At 41.4% G+C, this 12,846-nt stretch overlaps 1 protein-coding gene across 3 annotated transcripts in view; it reads right to left on the reverse strand.

Annotated features, from left to right (window-relative positions):
* The window catches only part of ttc28 (tetratricopeptide repeat domain 28), a 125,970-nt gene that overhangs the window by 53,600 nt on the left and 59,524 nt on the right, over positions 1 to 12,846 (reverse strand). For all 3 annotated transcript variants that reach the window (XM_051411787.1, XM_051411786.1, XM_051411788.1), the window contains one exon: positions 2,588 to 2,735. In XM_051411787.1, the coding sequence (XP_051267747.1) occupies positions 2,588 to 2,735 (148 nt within the window). The remainder of the gene's footprint in view (positions 1 to 2,587; positions 2,736 to 12,846) is intronic.

Genomic DNA, 12,846 nt, shown 5'->3' on the forward strand with positions numbered 1-12,846 from the left:
GCGATGTAAGATTTTGCACCTCTAACGCTAATCTGAGGCATGCTTGGTATATATATCCCCAGATAAGAATTTGATGGATTGCTTTTTAACAACTTGCCTGGCTGATGCCCCAAAGCACACCATCCTGTAAAAAAAGACATCAGCAAACCCAACAGGAGACAGATAACCCCAGAGGATGTCCCCTCTTCCATGCTGTTTACACTGCAGCCCCCCTCCCCCCCATGCGTTCACTGCATATCGGCCTCCTCCATGGTCCAACATGTTGCCCTTCCTCCTGCTTACTCAAGCATGACAACTCCTGGTAACACTTGATACTCGGCCTCTTAGCTTTGAGGCTGGCTTGCTTTGAAGCTTATGGGAGATCAGGTTTTGGAGGCTGCAGCCCCTGGACAGCAGAACAACCTCCCATGGTGCATCAGATCTGCACTGTAAAGCCTTGCAGTATCAGACAGGACTCTGTTACATACTGTATATCATAGCTGCTGACACTCGCTCTCATCAAAAACTGAAAATAAATAGTTCTTCTTGCGATGCTGCTGCTTAAACTTGGCAGTGATTCCTTTTGTTTGCTGTCTTTAAATGCTTTAGTAGGAGAGAAACAGTGCTCATTTGGTCAGTTAGCCTTGTGCTGAATCTATCTGGATCGACATGCTCTGCCTCAAAGGGAACTATTATGAATACTCAACCAGATATGCTCTCCGGTGTAAAAGCAGATGCAAAATTCCACGTGCATAGACATTTGCTGTAGCTTGCCAAGTAGAAGGCTATTCCCAAGAAGCCTTGCTCTCATTCTGATACAGCTGAAGGGCAAAAACATAATCCTGTGCCAATTCTAGCCTGCAAACCATTCGTGATTGTATGCACTCTTCCTTCATCTCCTTATGCTGTTGAAACCTGCACATAAAAGTGCACTGAGAACTGCGGGGTGGATAGATCAATGACACACAAGAAACTACCTTTTAAATATTTCATCATCAGCTTCACCACAAGCTAATTCATGCTAATGAACACGGTAGCAAAACGAACCACTGTTCTCAGCCCTTTACAGTAAACATGCTTGTAAGAGTCCTGTATGTGGAAGCTGACCTAATCAGAAATGAGATTATCAACGAGGGTTCTGGTCTCACTTAACTTTGTACATCCAGTGGCCAGGAATCCACCCACATACTGTCTTAGTTAACAGTATACGTCTGTAAATGTATAGTACCTCTCTGATCCTCTACAGACTCTTTTAAGGTTTAAATTCACTTGCCAGTAGATGTTGCACTAGAGAACAATGAGTACTACAGCCAACCAGACTCCACTGACTAAAAACAGTTATTTTAGATAATCGCAAAACACACCTTAAACTGGACAGTCACAAAATGAAAGTCACTAAAACCCTCTTTGGTAATATTTCTACAGTCTTTCCAACAATCACCAACGCCGGTTTGGTTGAAATTAAACTCTGATTCACAGAGTTAAATGAGAAAATCTTAGTGAAACAAGCTGCTATGGCTGCCATGCAATGTTAGCTAATGCTCAAAGTCAGAGTCAAAGTCAATGTACATCCACTAAAAGTGCTCTCACTGACTGTTATTCTAAGTGTCTGACAAGATTATGAAAAGAAGATAGACCTTTTGTTTGACCAGAAACAGCCATAATATATCGCTCACCACCAGACTCCATAGACCAAAAACAGTCATTTTACCTCTCATATCATTGTAACATTGTGACTTCATTAAAACGCAACTGAAACAAAATAAAACAACAAAGCTGGACCTTTAAATATCGCTAAAAATTAAGACAATTCAGTTCCCTACTTCCAGGGAAGAAAAGTCTGTAGAAATCTTAAAATCTAAACTTGAAACTTATTTTCAGGAGAATGTCCTGAGAACAGAGTGACCCAGACTCTTCTGTCATCCAAACACAGACAGCACTAATATAGTAACCTGTCCCTGGGAAGCCAGTGAAGCGCTGCCTCATGGATGATGCATCCCCACGCTCCCTTACGAGCGTACATGTGGATGAATGTGTCTTCCAGAGACACCAGAACACCGGCCTCTCTACTTAGCAGCAGATCTGCCACCGCATTGTAATGAAGAAGATTCACCTGGCAGTGGAAACAGGTGCACTTCAACAAGTGGAAGTCCAATCTCCACGACACTCAATCACAAGCTCTCCGTTTTCAAGTTCAACCTCTGTTTCTCTTTTCATTTCATCTGACTTACTTGTTTTATTTATTTTCTCCATGTCACTTTTCTCTATGTTTTCTCCTCTCTCTTATCTCTCTTTGTCAGATCAAATGTGCATCCATTTTTGTGAGATCTGAATCATCAGAGGCATATTTTTTACTCTTTCACATCCCATTGAAATAATGAATGAATAAAAGAACAAAAGAAAAGTGGTAGCTTCGCATCGTCCCCAGCGCCCTGCGTCTCACTCCCCTCTCCAACGACTTTCAAACACAAAAAGTTTCTGCTGAGGAGACAAATGTTCATTTGCTTCTGTCTGCATAAATGTGCCTCGTGTTTAAAGCGGACAGAAAGAACGGATGGAGGCAGAGAGAGACGGCAGACAGCCTTTGAACTCAGACAGACAGGCCTACCTCTGAGGGGCGATTTCATGGCGGCCTCCACCATGCCGACAAGCAGCTGGAGACTCTTGGGGTCCTGGGCGAGGCCGGAGGCGAATGCCGCCAGGGCGTCGGCATGACGACCCAGGTACTGCAGGGCAACCCCCTGACGAAAGTAGGCCTGTGTGAAGAAGAACAATGAGACATCAACAGCTGCAGGGTTTAATTGAGGCTTTCATGTTCTTGATACTGATTCAAGATTTTAACATTTTCATCAGTTCATTCACACATAAACTGATGGAATTGAGGCTGCATTGTCAGCACGGCTCTAGCGATGGCAACGCCGGTCCACCGCTTTGGGTCAGACTGAAATACCTCAACGATCTCTTCACGTTTTCATCATCAGGACTAAATGTTTCTTTGTTTGCTCAATTACGACATCGAGTACAGAGAGGTTGTTCAGTACAATTTTGAGGGAGTTCTTTCAGAGGGAAGTATTTTACAGATATGATTCCTTGTTATAGATCAAACTACCCAAACATATGTGAGGTAGATTAGCTCCACCTAGACAACTGCTACTTGTTAATGCACCAATAAAAGTGTTTCCACCACTTTGTTTCGTCTGTTTTTGGGGGGAATCCAATTAAATCTGTAACTACGGTATATGAAAAAGGCCAATCTTCTTTCTGATGGTCTTCTTTGTTTATGTAGGTCATATAGAGCCATCGATATCAAACTGAGTCTGCTTCATAACTCCCTGTAGTACGTTTAAGTAAAATTGTGTGCATCACCAAAGTCAGTAGGATTCATTCTCTAGGCAACATTCAACATCTGTACAAACACTGTGAAGAAATAAATGCAACAGTTGTGGAGTCGACTGAGACCGGCGACTCGCTGACTGTGCAGAAAACTTTAGGCGCTATTATTAACCTCCTCTGAATTAAAAGTGTCTTGTTTAGGTCGGATGGGTAAGTAACCCCAGAAGTGTCTGCACAACTGAAATAATTAAACAGCCATTTTGACTGTGAGTGTGACACCTACGCGGCACTGATACACCATGTTCACTTCATTAGGACCCCTCGTGCATTTCACAGCAAGATCAGAGACAATGAATCATGACATCAAATCCATGATGGAGGAAGACCCAGAAACACCACTCTCTTCCTCTCTCGCTGCCGACCAGACTGTAACTTAATTGTCCCGTCTACCTCTCTCTCCGCCTTCATTCCTCCCCTGTTTCTCTCTCATTTATCATCCCGCTCTCCCCTCCTCCCATTTAAGAATAATCTGTCATGACAGTGAATGAATGAAGACAAAGAGGAGAGGAATTAGATTACATGGCAGCTCCTGTCCCGCCTGCCACTTTTCTGCACCCGCGCTGCCTTTGTCCTGTCCTCGTGCAGAGACAGCTTCATTGAAACGAATGGAGCCGGGGGTCACTTCTAATCTAATGCATTAATCCTTTAGTTGGTGTGTTGATGTTGGAGCAGAATGTGAATGGGGCACGGTGTCATTTCACTGCTGATGAACACAAAGTGAGATAAATGGTTGGTAATTACAGCCGGGACCACGGCCCTTAAATAACTCATCAACAAAACAACAAGACATCAGTCACAGCTACAATAAGAGTATAATAAAATATAGTAATCTTAATTTATTGACCTTATGTCCATTTATTTAGTTTGTTCCTTTCACAGTTTCGTCTCTTACCTGCGGTTGCTATAACACAACTTTACACAGTCGACTAAACATTTCTCAAAGTTGGGAACACACGTCCGCATTTTTGTCATATGGCTTCACGCCACCGCATCACATCACAGACATTGGATTAAAAGGATGATCTTTGGCGTTAAGTTACCTATAATGTTAACCCTCTGTTTTTTGCATTATCCTGTTTAAATTAATTTAAAATAGAAACTATAATGGCTAGAGCATTCATTCTTTTTGCAGCGTTAGCTAAGGCGTCTAACATCACCACACTGTTTGGTCTGGGTGACATCACTACTGTACGTTATGTGCAAAACATGGTGACGTAGTGCGTAAAGAAATGACGTCACAATAAACCAAATTACCACTGATTCAGCGGCTGATCCGTTCAAGAGCTCTGATGTTTAAACCTGCAGCGGAAACAATTATTTCCACATCCGGCAGTTACACAACAACAGGACCGTTCATTTCGAGCCGCGTTTGTAGCCACCTGATGAATGTAAGTCCAGTATTAACTCCAGAGTGCTAAAAAGAAAAGTTAAGAATATTTCAAGGCAACTGTCTTCACTAATAATAAGAAAGAAAGTAATTTACCTCAAATTGTTCAGAGTGAGCTGTCAACCAGTTGAAACTATTAAATTAACTGTTTTTCACTTTAATGAGTTTTGAAATACAGATTTTTATTTCACAGAATTACAGATTCAAGTTTTTCTAAAGAAAAAAAGTTAAAAAATGATCATTAATGATCAAAACCTAAGAGTTTGAGTTAGACTTAAAACTCAAAAATCTAATGAAGACTGTTGAAAGTATGATTTGTCTGTGTATTTTAGCTTTATTTGTGGTCTCCTACCCACTCCTGAGCGATGTATCGATGGCTCTTTAGCTGCTACATTCACCAACTAAATGCTAACTGTGTCTCCTGAGCAAACGCACAATGGATCTGGAGTTTTTCACTGAAAACACTGTGAGGAGTGCTATGAAAACCAGGCGCTCACATGATGGGAACTGACACTCAACTGCCGACAGTTCAATTGTGGATTTAGGTGTGTTATCCTAAATCCACAATAGAACCTTCTATTTTGACCAGAAGAAAGCATATATATCAGTCAAAAATGGCTGAAATACAGGACGGCGGCTCTGGTTTAGCTCCCGGCACTGATGCCAAGTGTCCACGCTGCGGAGAGAGAGACAGCAGCCTGCCCTCTGACCCTCCTCCAGGCTGGAGAGGAGAGCAGCAGGGCTGGACTGGGATGAGGAGCTGGGCTGGTAGCTTGGGTGACATATGGACACCCCACCTGTCCTGCCTACCTCTACTTAGCACTGCCCCCCAAATCTGTCGCCTTCACACTGATTTGGCTGCTGCATGAAGGCTGCAGTGTTTCTCATTCAGGCATTCGTGTCCCATTCTTACCTTTACCTTGATTGGGGAAGCTTCTGGGAGGATAATTTCAGTCAGATGAGGGTGATTATATCAAAGGAGGAGAGGTTATAATCATAGCAAGGCGGCCATTATCTCTGCATGACGGAGTGTGAACGTACAGCACAATAGGTAGGCTGAGTCGTGTGTGTGTGTGTGTGTGTGTGTGTGTGTGTGTGGGTTTATGCAGGTGTGAATGTGTGTGTGTGTCAGAGCTTTCTACCCCATCGAGGGTGTAAACATGCCAGAGCCAGACAGAAAGTGACAGCAGGAAGAGTCTGCCTCCACCTCCACCTCCAGCCTCCTGCTCACACACATCCTGCCTATTAGCTCAGTCTGGCTACGCTGCCTGTGAAGCACATACAGGGGGTATAGTCCAGACAGCCTCACAGACGCACACATACACCGCCACCGCCTCGCAAACACACATAAACACACTTTCAGTCTCGTTTTTTCTTTTTTTTTTCATCCGTCTCTCAGCAGTGTTCTGGAGCATCTCAGAAAATATCTTGTCAGATTAGAGAGTCTCTTCACAAACCACTCTGGTCGTGTCTGGCTTGTCTGGTTTGCAGGTATTTCACACTGATTCCCAATCGAGCACTTAGACAGCCTCTTCGACATCAGCTGACAGGTCTGTGTCAGTTAAAATTGAAGTGATCAGTGAATGGGACAAAGCTAATCTTGCTGGTATGTGTGTGAGTTTAAACCTACAGTACATATATTTGTGTGTATATATTCTTTGTACTGGGGTGTCTCCTCACTGTTCGGGGCTATGATTAATGGAGAAAACAAAGGGTCTACTTTAAAGCAGCTATAATCAATATTTTTATAATAACAATGTATTAAATGAAAATATTAAAACAATGTGACGTTGTGAAAGCGGTCAGATGCAATGATAAACCTACAGAGAGTTATCACCTGGGATTTATGCTGCTTTATAAGTCGTGTTTACATCCAAATGTATAAAAGATTTTAAGCAAATTGTGACTAATTCTACAAAATAAAATGCGAAAGAATGCTTATTTCCATTCACTGCCGTTATGTGATTATTGTATTGCGGAAATAGCTGATTAGTCATGTGAGTTAAAGGTCCAGTGTGTCTTATTTACGAGGCTCTACTGGCAGAAATGGAATATAATATTGGTTATTGTGTTATTGGTATGTTTTCCTTAGTAAATAATAGTTATATTAGTGTTTTTGTTACCTTTGTTACCAGTTTTGAACCGCCATGTTTCTACAGTAGCCCAGAAAGGCCTATATACGTGCCAGCTTAACCTAACTGAAAGCCATTTGACTGAGCCAACGAGCGAACATCAGACTGTTTTAGTTTTTCCCAATGAAGATGTCCTAACCTGCTCCATACATCAGCGAACAGGCTGACGGATGTGTTCCTTGTTTTAAAAAACGCTAGTCATAGTTCTATTTATGCGAAGCTTCACTTACTTACATGAGCTCCATCCTGCTAGAACAAAGTGTCGAGATAACTGTGGTTATGCAAGACAAGTGTGCAGTCAACATGGGCACATGGGAGAAGTATGCCTTGGGGCTTTCTGCCAGAAACCCTGATGACGAGTAATTTAAAGTAAAGCGACTAATTTATGAGGTTCAGAAGCTGCACATTTTATATGATCCACCCTTAATATATATGGATAGCTTCAAAAAGGAGAGGTAATCGGGAAGCTGTTGGCAGTTAGTGTCCATAGTGTCCTTTAACCATAACACTCTTCTTCTAGTGCCAAGTCCATTTTGAGTGGTGTGTCATTGTTTTTTGGTATTCTGCTGCCATTTTACTGGCTTATGGCCCTTATAAATGGTATGTTGCCCATGTTCCAGATACCACTTTTCACCGACATACTGGTGCCACTCCAGTATACTTTTAAAGCCATATGCCAATTCTTAGTGGTATGCAACTTTGCCTAGTGATTTGTCGATGCCATTTGCCCGACTTATGCCAAATGAAAATGGTATGTCCCTCCTCTTCCACTGCCGTACCACTGCCCAATGGCTGATTCTTTACTGGCATATGCCGCTGCTAACGAATGGTCTGTCACTGCTGTGGCGGCAGATGCCACGATCCACTATCAGGTGTTTGCTCATGAAGTGCCGGACAAATTGAAATTTTTACCTAATGATGGCACTAGATGAAGAGTTGATCACCAAACTGATTACGATTCATCCCGAGGGATATATGAAAGTCTGTACAAAATTAGTTGTTGGGATATTTCATTCTGAACCTGTGGTGGTGGACTAACCGACCGGCAAAAACTGTCTGAAGCAGTTCAAGGAGTGTGTGCTTGAGAGAGACATAAGGGCAAAAAAATGAAGGATAGAGCGAGAAGTATAGCGAGAGGGGTGTTATACGTTGGTGTGTCAGAGCAAAGGATGCACACCGGATGAACAGATGCTTCAATTACTGCTCGTAACTCACATTAATCGAGAACAGATGGCAACACAAGTGGCGGGAGAGAGAGAGGGTGAGCACGAGCGAGAGAGGATCACATAAACCAGACATGATAGAGATTGATGTCTTTGCAAATAAGAGAATCTGCCTCAAAACACACAGACGAAACCTTCAGTCTCATTTCACCCGGACACAAAGTGGATTGAATCTTATCTTTTCACCGTGTGGCTTGTGACTGAACAGATTTAACACCGTTCAGAGGGTGTGGAAGCGGGAGATGTGGCCTTGAGTAATTTGTTAGAGATGGAGGATGCTGAGAGGAAAGAGAAGAGCTTCCTGACACACCTGGCAGCCTGGAGCCAGCTCTAATTTTCTCACCAGAGACATCGTAAACTGTATGTGTGAGATTGGAAAGCTTACAGGCAAAAGCAACAGTAACTAAGTAGGGTCAATTAACTTGGTGAGAAAGTTTTCGTAACTGATATAATTATTGGCAAAACTACAAAGATCTAAAGGCCTTTAAAGTCCAGATTAAATGCATCCCATCATATTGTAGCCCTATTTAACAATTTTTTACCAAAAAAGTTTATTGTTTTGTATTTTTCTGTCAAAATCCAATAATTGTTCCTTATGTAAGTGTGAACCAACCAAATTTAACCAACAATATCATGATATCCACCACAAGCTAAGTGTCAATAGTTAGCTACCAACAGGATTTGAGTGAATTGTTGTGTGTATCAGTGATTTTCAATCAGATTTTATGGACGAACATGGCTGAATCAGGACCGAACACAACCTCCGAGACAGACAGAGGCCAGGTTGACGACAGCGGCACCGAGGTGATTTACAGAGTTTCCTGATGGACTTGTTGCTAAAAGAAGCTGACTGCTCCTAACAGTAACATTAGATGCTGTTAGCTAGTTGGCTCGATACTTTATTCCCTCTTGTCGAACTCGTCCTCTGTCGGCATTTGATGCTGTATTTCGTCCTGGTCTGTCAAACTAGGCAGTGCTGATCAAATATGCATCCAGGTTCTGTTACGATAGGTTCACACTTGGACATAACACAAATTCAGCGCTACTGGCTACTGCAACAAATCCCTCCCTACCTGCAGAAATATGCAGAAGCAAACAGCACTCTGCTTTCTGTTTCATGTGGACTTCTGGGAGACAATCTCTGAGATGGAGGAGCTGATGTTACTTGGCCATCGCTTAAAAACAAGGTTAATTTTGCGGAGTCAATGCCCCACTTATCCCACAGTAGGTGATATAACGACATGCTGTGTGAGTTGTGAGCTGTGTGCTGCAGACCTCAGAGAGTGAGATCATTATTTAAGAGCCGGAGAGGGTCTGAGGGAGTCATTAAAAACAGCAATCTGTATTGTGAGGATGCCTCTTTGTAGAATTGAATGCACCTTATTACCAGGGTAAAGTATGATCAAACCCAGTGAATTTAAACCAGAAGACCTCTACAGCACAAGCACAGTTACTCACAGTCTGGGAATTAACAGCTCTCTCATCTTGCAGGGCGACGTGATTCGAACAGGTTCTTCTAATAGACTAGTCAGCCTGTAAAGTACTGTGGCCGAGAAATAATTCTGCTGAGCAAGCAACACAGAAAACTAGAAACACATAATCTAACACATAAGAAACAAACTGCGGCCATCTGGTTAAAAAAACACTCTGTTGAGCATGCAAAGCTGAGTCAATATGTAGTAAAAAAAGATAGTGAAGTGTGAGTGTTAAAGACTGGGTGGTAACTGATCCCATACGTCGACATACACCCATCGGCATTTACAACGGTGGAAGAAGATGCTTTACTTAAACGGAAAGGAGTTTTTAACTGGTTATGAAACTTAATTTAATTCTGATGCCTCTATATGAGCTACATTAACGAACAAGAGCATCAGGCATCAGAGAGAAGATTAGCTATTTCTATGCAGTTATTCTTAATGTCTGCCACCGGGACGGATTCCCCTTGAAATCAATTAAATGAGGTGGTGGAAACACTACCGCTTTCGTCCACAGGAGGAGCCTGTATCAGCACAAAATTAGAGTGCCTCATTGGTTCCTTCTGCAACTTTTCCACAAATTTGATTAATCATTCTTCAATTTCAATTTCCTGTGTAAAACATTGAGCTGTACATCACTAATCTCATTTCCTCATTTCTCAATTCTCAACTCCATTTAAATTTTCTGCCATTAAAATCAATAATTTTAGGCCACAAGAATCCCCCAAAAAACCCTGTGAAGTTTAGAAAATTAACGAAATTTCCATATTCATAGATTCAGGAATTTTTAAAAAGAATTAAATTAAATTTAATTAATTATTGTTCCGAGTAGACTATTTGTACCTACATATATACAGTATATACACATACATACATATTATATATGTTGTAATACATGTAATACATGAGGGGATATTTAACTCCTTTAAAGAGGATTTAAGAACAGTATTTGTGTAAATGTGCTGCTGGTTAATTTCCACCACTGGGCATTGATGTGTATGATGTGTGTGTGTATGCACACACACACACACACACACACACACACCCCAACTGTTCTCGGGTTAATCTGCATGAATATTTATCATTGTTTCACTGGGACACCAGCTAAGATGCAATAATTGAGTTGGAGTGGCCATAACCACTGTTTCCACTGGGACCAATAAAGATGTTACCCTACCAGCTGTGGACTCTCTCACACAGTCTGAGTGCTGTAGTGTGTTAAACTCAGAAAGACTTGTAAAGGCGGAGGAGGTGTGTCCACAACACTAAATTTTATAAAAAAAGGAAATTTGCTTTACATAAATCCCTCGTTCATCGAGGATGGAGATGAGTGTTTGTCTCTTCTGTATTGATGTTAGCGTGTCTAAGTGCCTGTAGATGTAGCACTACCATATGCAGGGTCATCAGTGACGCCCTCTGGCATCATATGTTGAGGGACCACAAAATTTATCTGGAGCCAACCGATTAGGCGTCGCCGTCTGTCTGATGTAACCGAACCACGGCAGCGCCTGAGTGCAGCTCTCCCTCCACATTAACGGACAAACACAGGTCATTAACTGCATTCAGTGGACACAACCGTGCTTTACAGTAGTGTTATGAGTCTCATTATTACTTTATATTTTAGTAATTATGTAACAGTTGTTGAAACTAATAGACATTTCATACCTCCGCCTGCTTCCTCTTGAGGAAAACACCTCATTAATATTTTATTTAACTTCCCGTCACAACAGAGGTAAAGAAGAGGAGAAATAAATAAATTAAAAAGTTACTCATTAATCTTTTCAAAAGTAATATTATTACTTTACTTATTGCTCTCTGTAGTAATTAGTAAGACTCACTTTCTCCCCAAAATTCAGACTGACGACGATTAAAATCCAGTTTTGTTTGTTAAAATTAAATTAACAGATTATTTCCAACTGCTGAACAGAAACGTTTCCATCTTCCAGGTTAGTTTCCTCCACGATTACAAAAATAAGTCCAGGAATGTGATTGGATTGTTGGATTTCATTAGTAGGGGGTGACTATCATATTATTATTATTATTAATTAACATAAAAACTACCACTCAAAACTATGAATGAATGATCCATTTTGATGCTTAGAGTATGATCTGATCTTGTCTCGATATTTGCATCATTTAACAGTCTCTAAACATATGAGCCATACAGTGCCGCCACTAACATACTCTACACGCAGTGGTTTGTACAGGTCTTATGTTTAGCCAACATTTCAATTCGTCATTTACTTTGGTTTATATTTCTAACTGCAATCATACATGAGTTGATGTGAACTCTCGTGTAAAAATTGGAATCTTTCCCATCTTTACCATCCATCCCAAAAGACGAGAACGCTGCACTACGGACTTATAAATGTTTGAGGGTTTATATGTTTATTGATGGGGTGGAAACACATATGCATTCCCTCTAATGACGTTTGTAAAGGAGTTGCTCATAGTGATAAACACATTTTTAACTCAAGTCTGCAGCCCGGCGGAGATTGTTTTTCGATATATTGTAGTTCATTGAGCTGCCGGTTCCATCAACAACTCACTGTACACTACCTGCACAGCAATAAAAGGCAGACTGACAATGTTAAGAGCTAGCAGATAAAGAAAGTTAAATAACAAGACGCTAAAGAGACATCCATCCAGCATGATGTTCATTTAGTAAAGCCATTGTATCCTGCTACAGATGAGTCTAAACTGAGCAGCCAATGAGAGCAGCTCAACTTGGAGTACGTCACCGTTGCTGGCTGCAAATAACCAACATAGCGACGGCCAAAATGCCAAACTCGAGGCTTCAGAACAGTACTCCACAAACCAGTGGGTGATATCACGATAGGTTCACACTCGAAGGAGACTGATTATTGGTCTTCAGATCGATGGATGTCCAGAGACACCAATGGGATGAAAATGTCGCTCTGTGTCTGCTGCATATGTAAATAGGCAATCGTTTGCTAACACATTAGCAGAAACCACTTTATGAGGAGATACTATATCATGTCTGCGTGTCTGTCAGCTTGTATTGGAGTTTTTCTGCCTCCTAGGGGTCAAAAATCAATAAATGCAGCTTTAAGGAGGAAATGGAACGAAATGATTTAATCGTTTAAAAACAAAAAATGTGTAATGAGTTATAAAATATGTTTTTATTTGGAGATCAAGCCCACTGCTGTTGCTTAATTTTCTATTTTGGTCATGGCTACGGGATCAAAGTCACAGGGTTGATGAGTGTAAGGCAACACATTAGGAACGTACAGTAG

The sequence above is a fragment of the Dicentrarchus labrax genome, unplaced genomic scaffold (assembly GCF_905237075.1).
Source record: "Dicentrarchus labrax unplaced genomic scaffold, dlabrax2021, whole genome shotgun sequence".
In the NCBI taxonomy this organism is placed as follows: Eukaryota; Metazoa; Chordata; class Actinopteri; family Moronidae; genus Dicentrarchus; species Dicentrarchus labrax.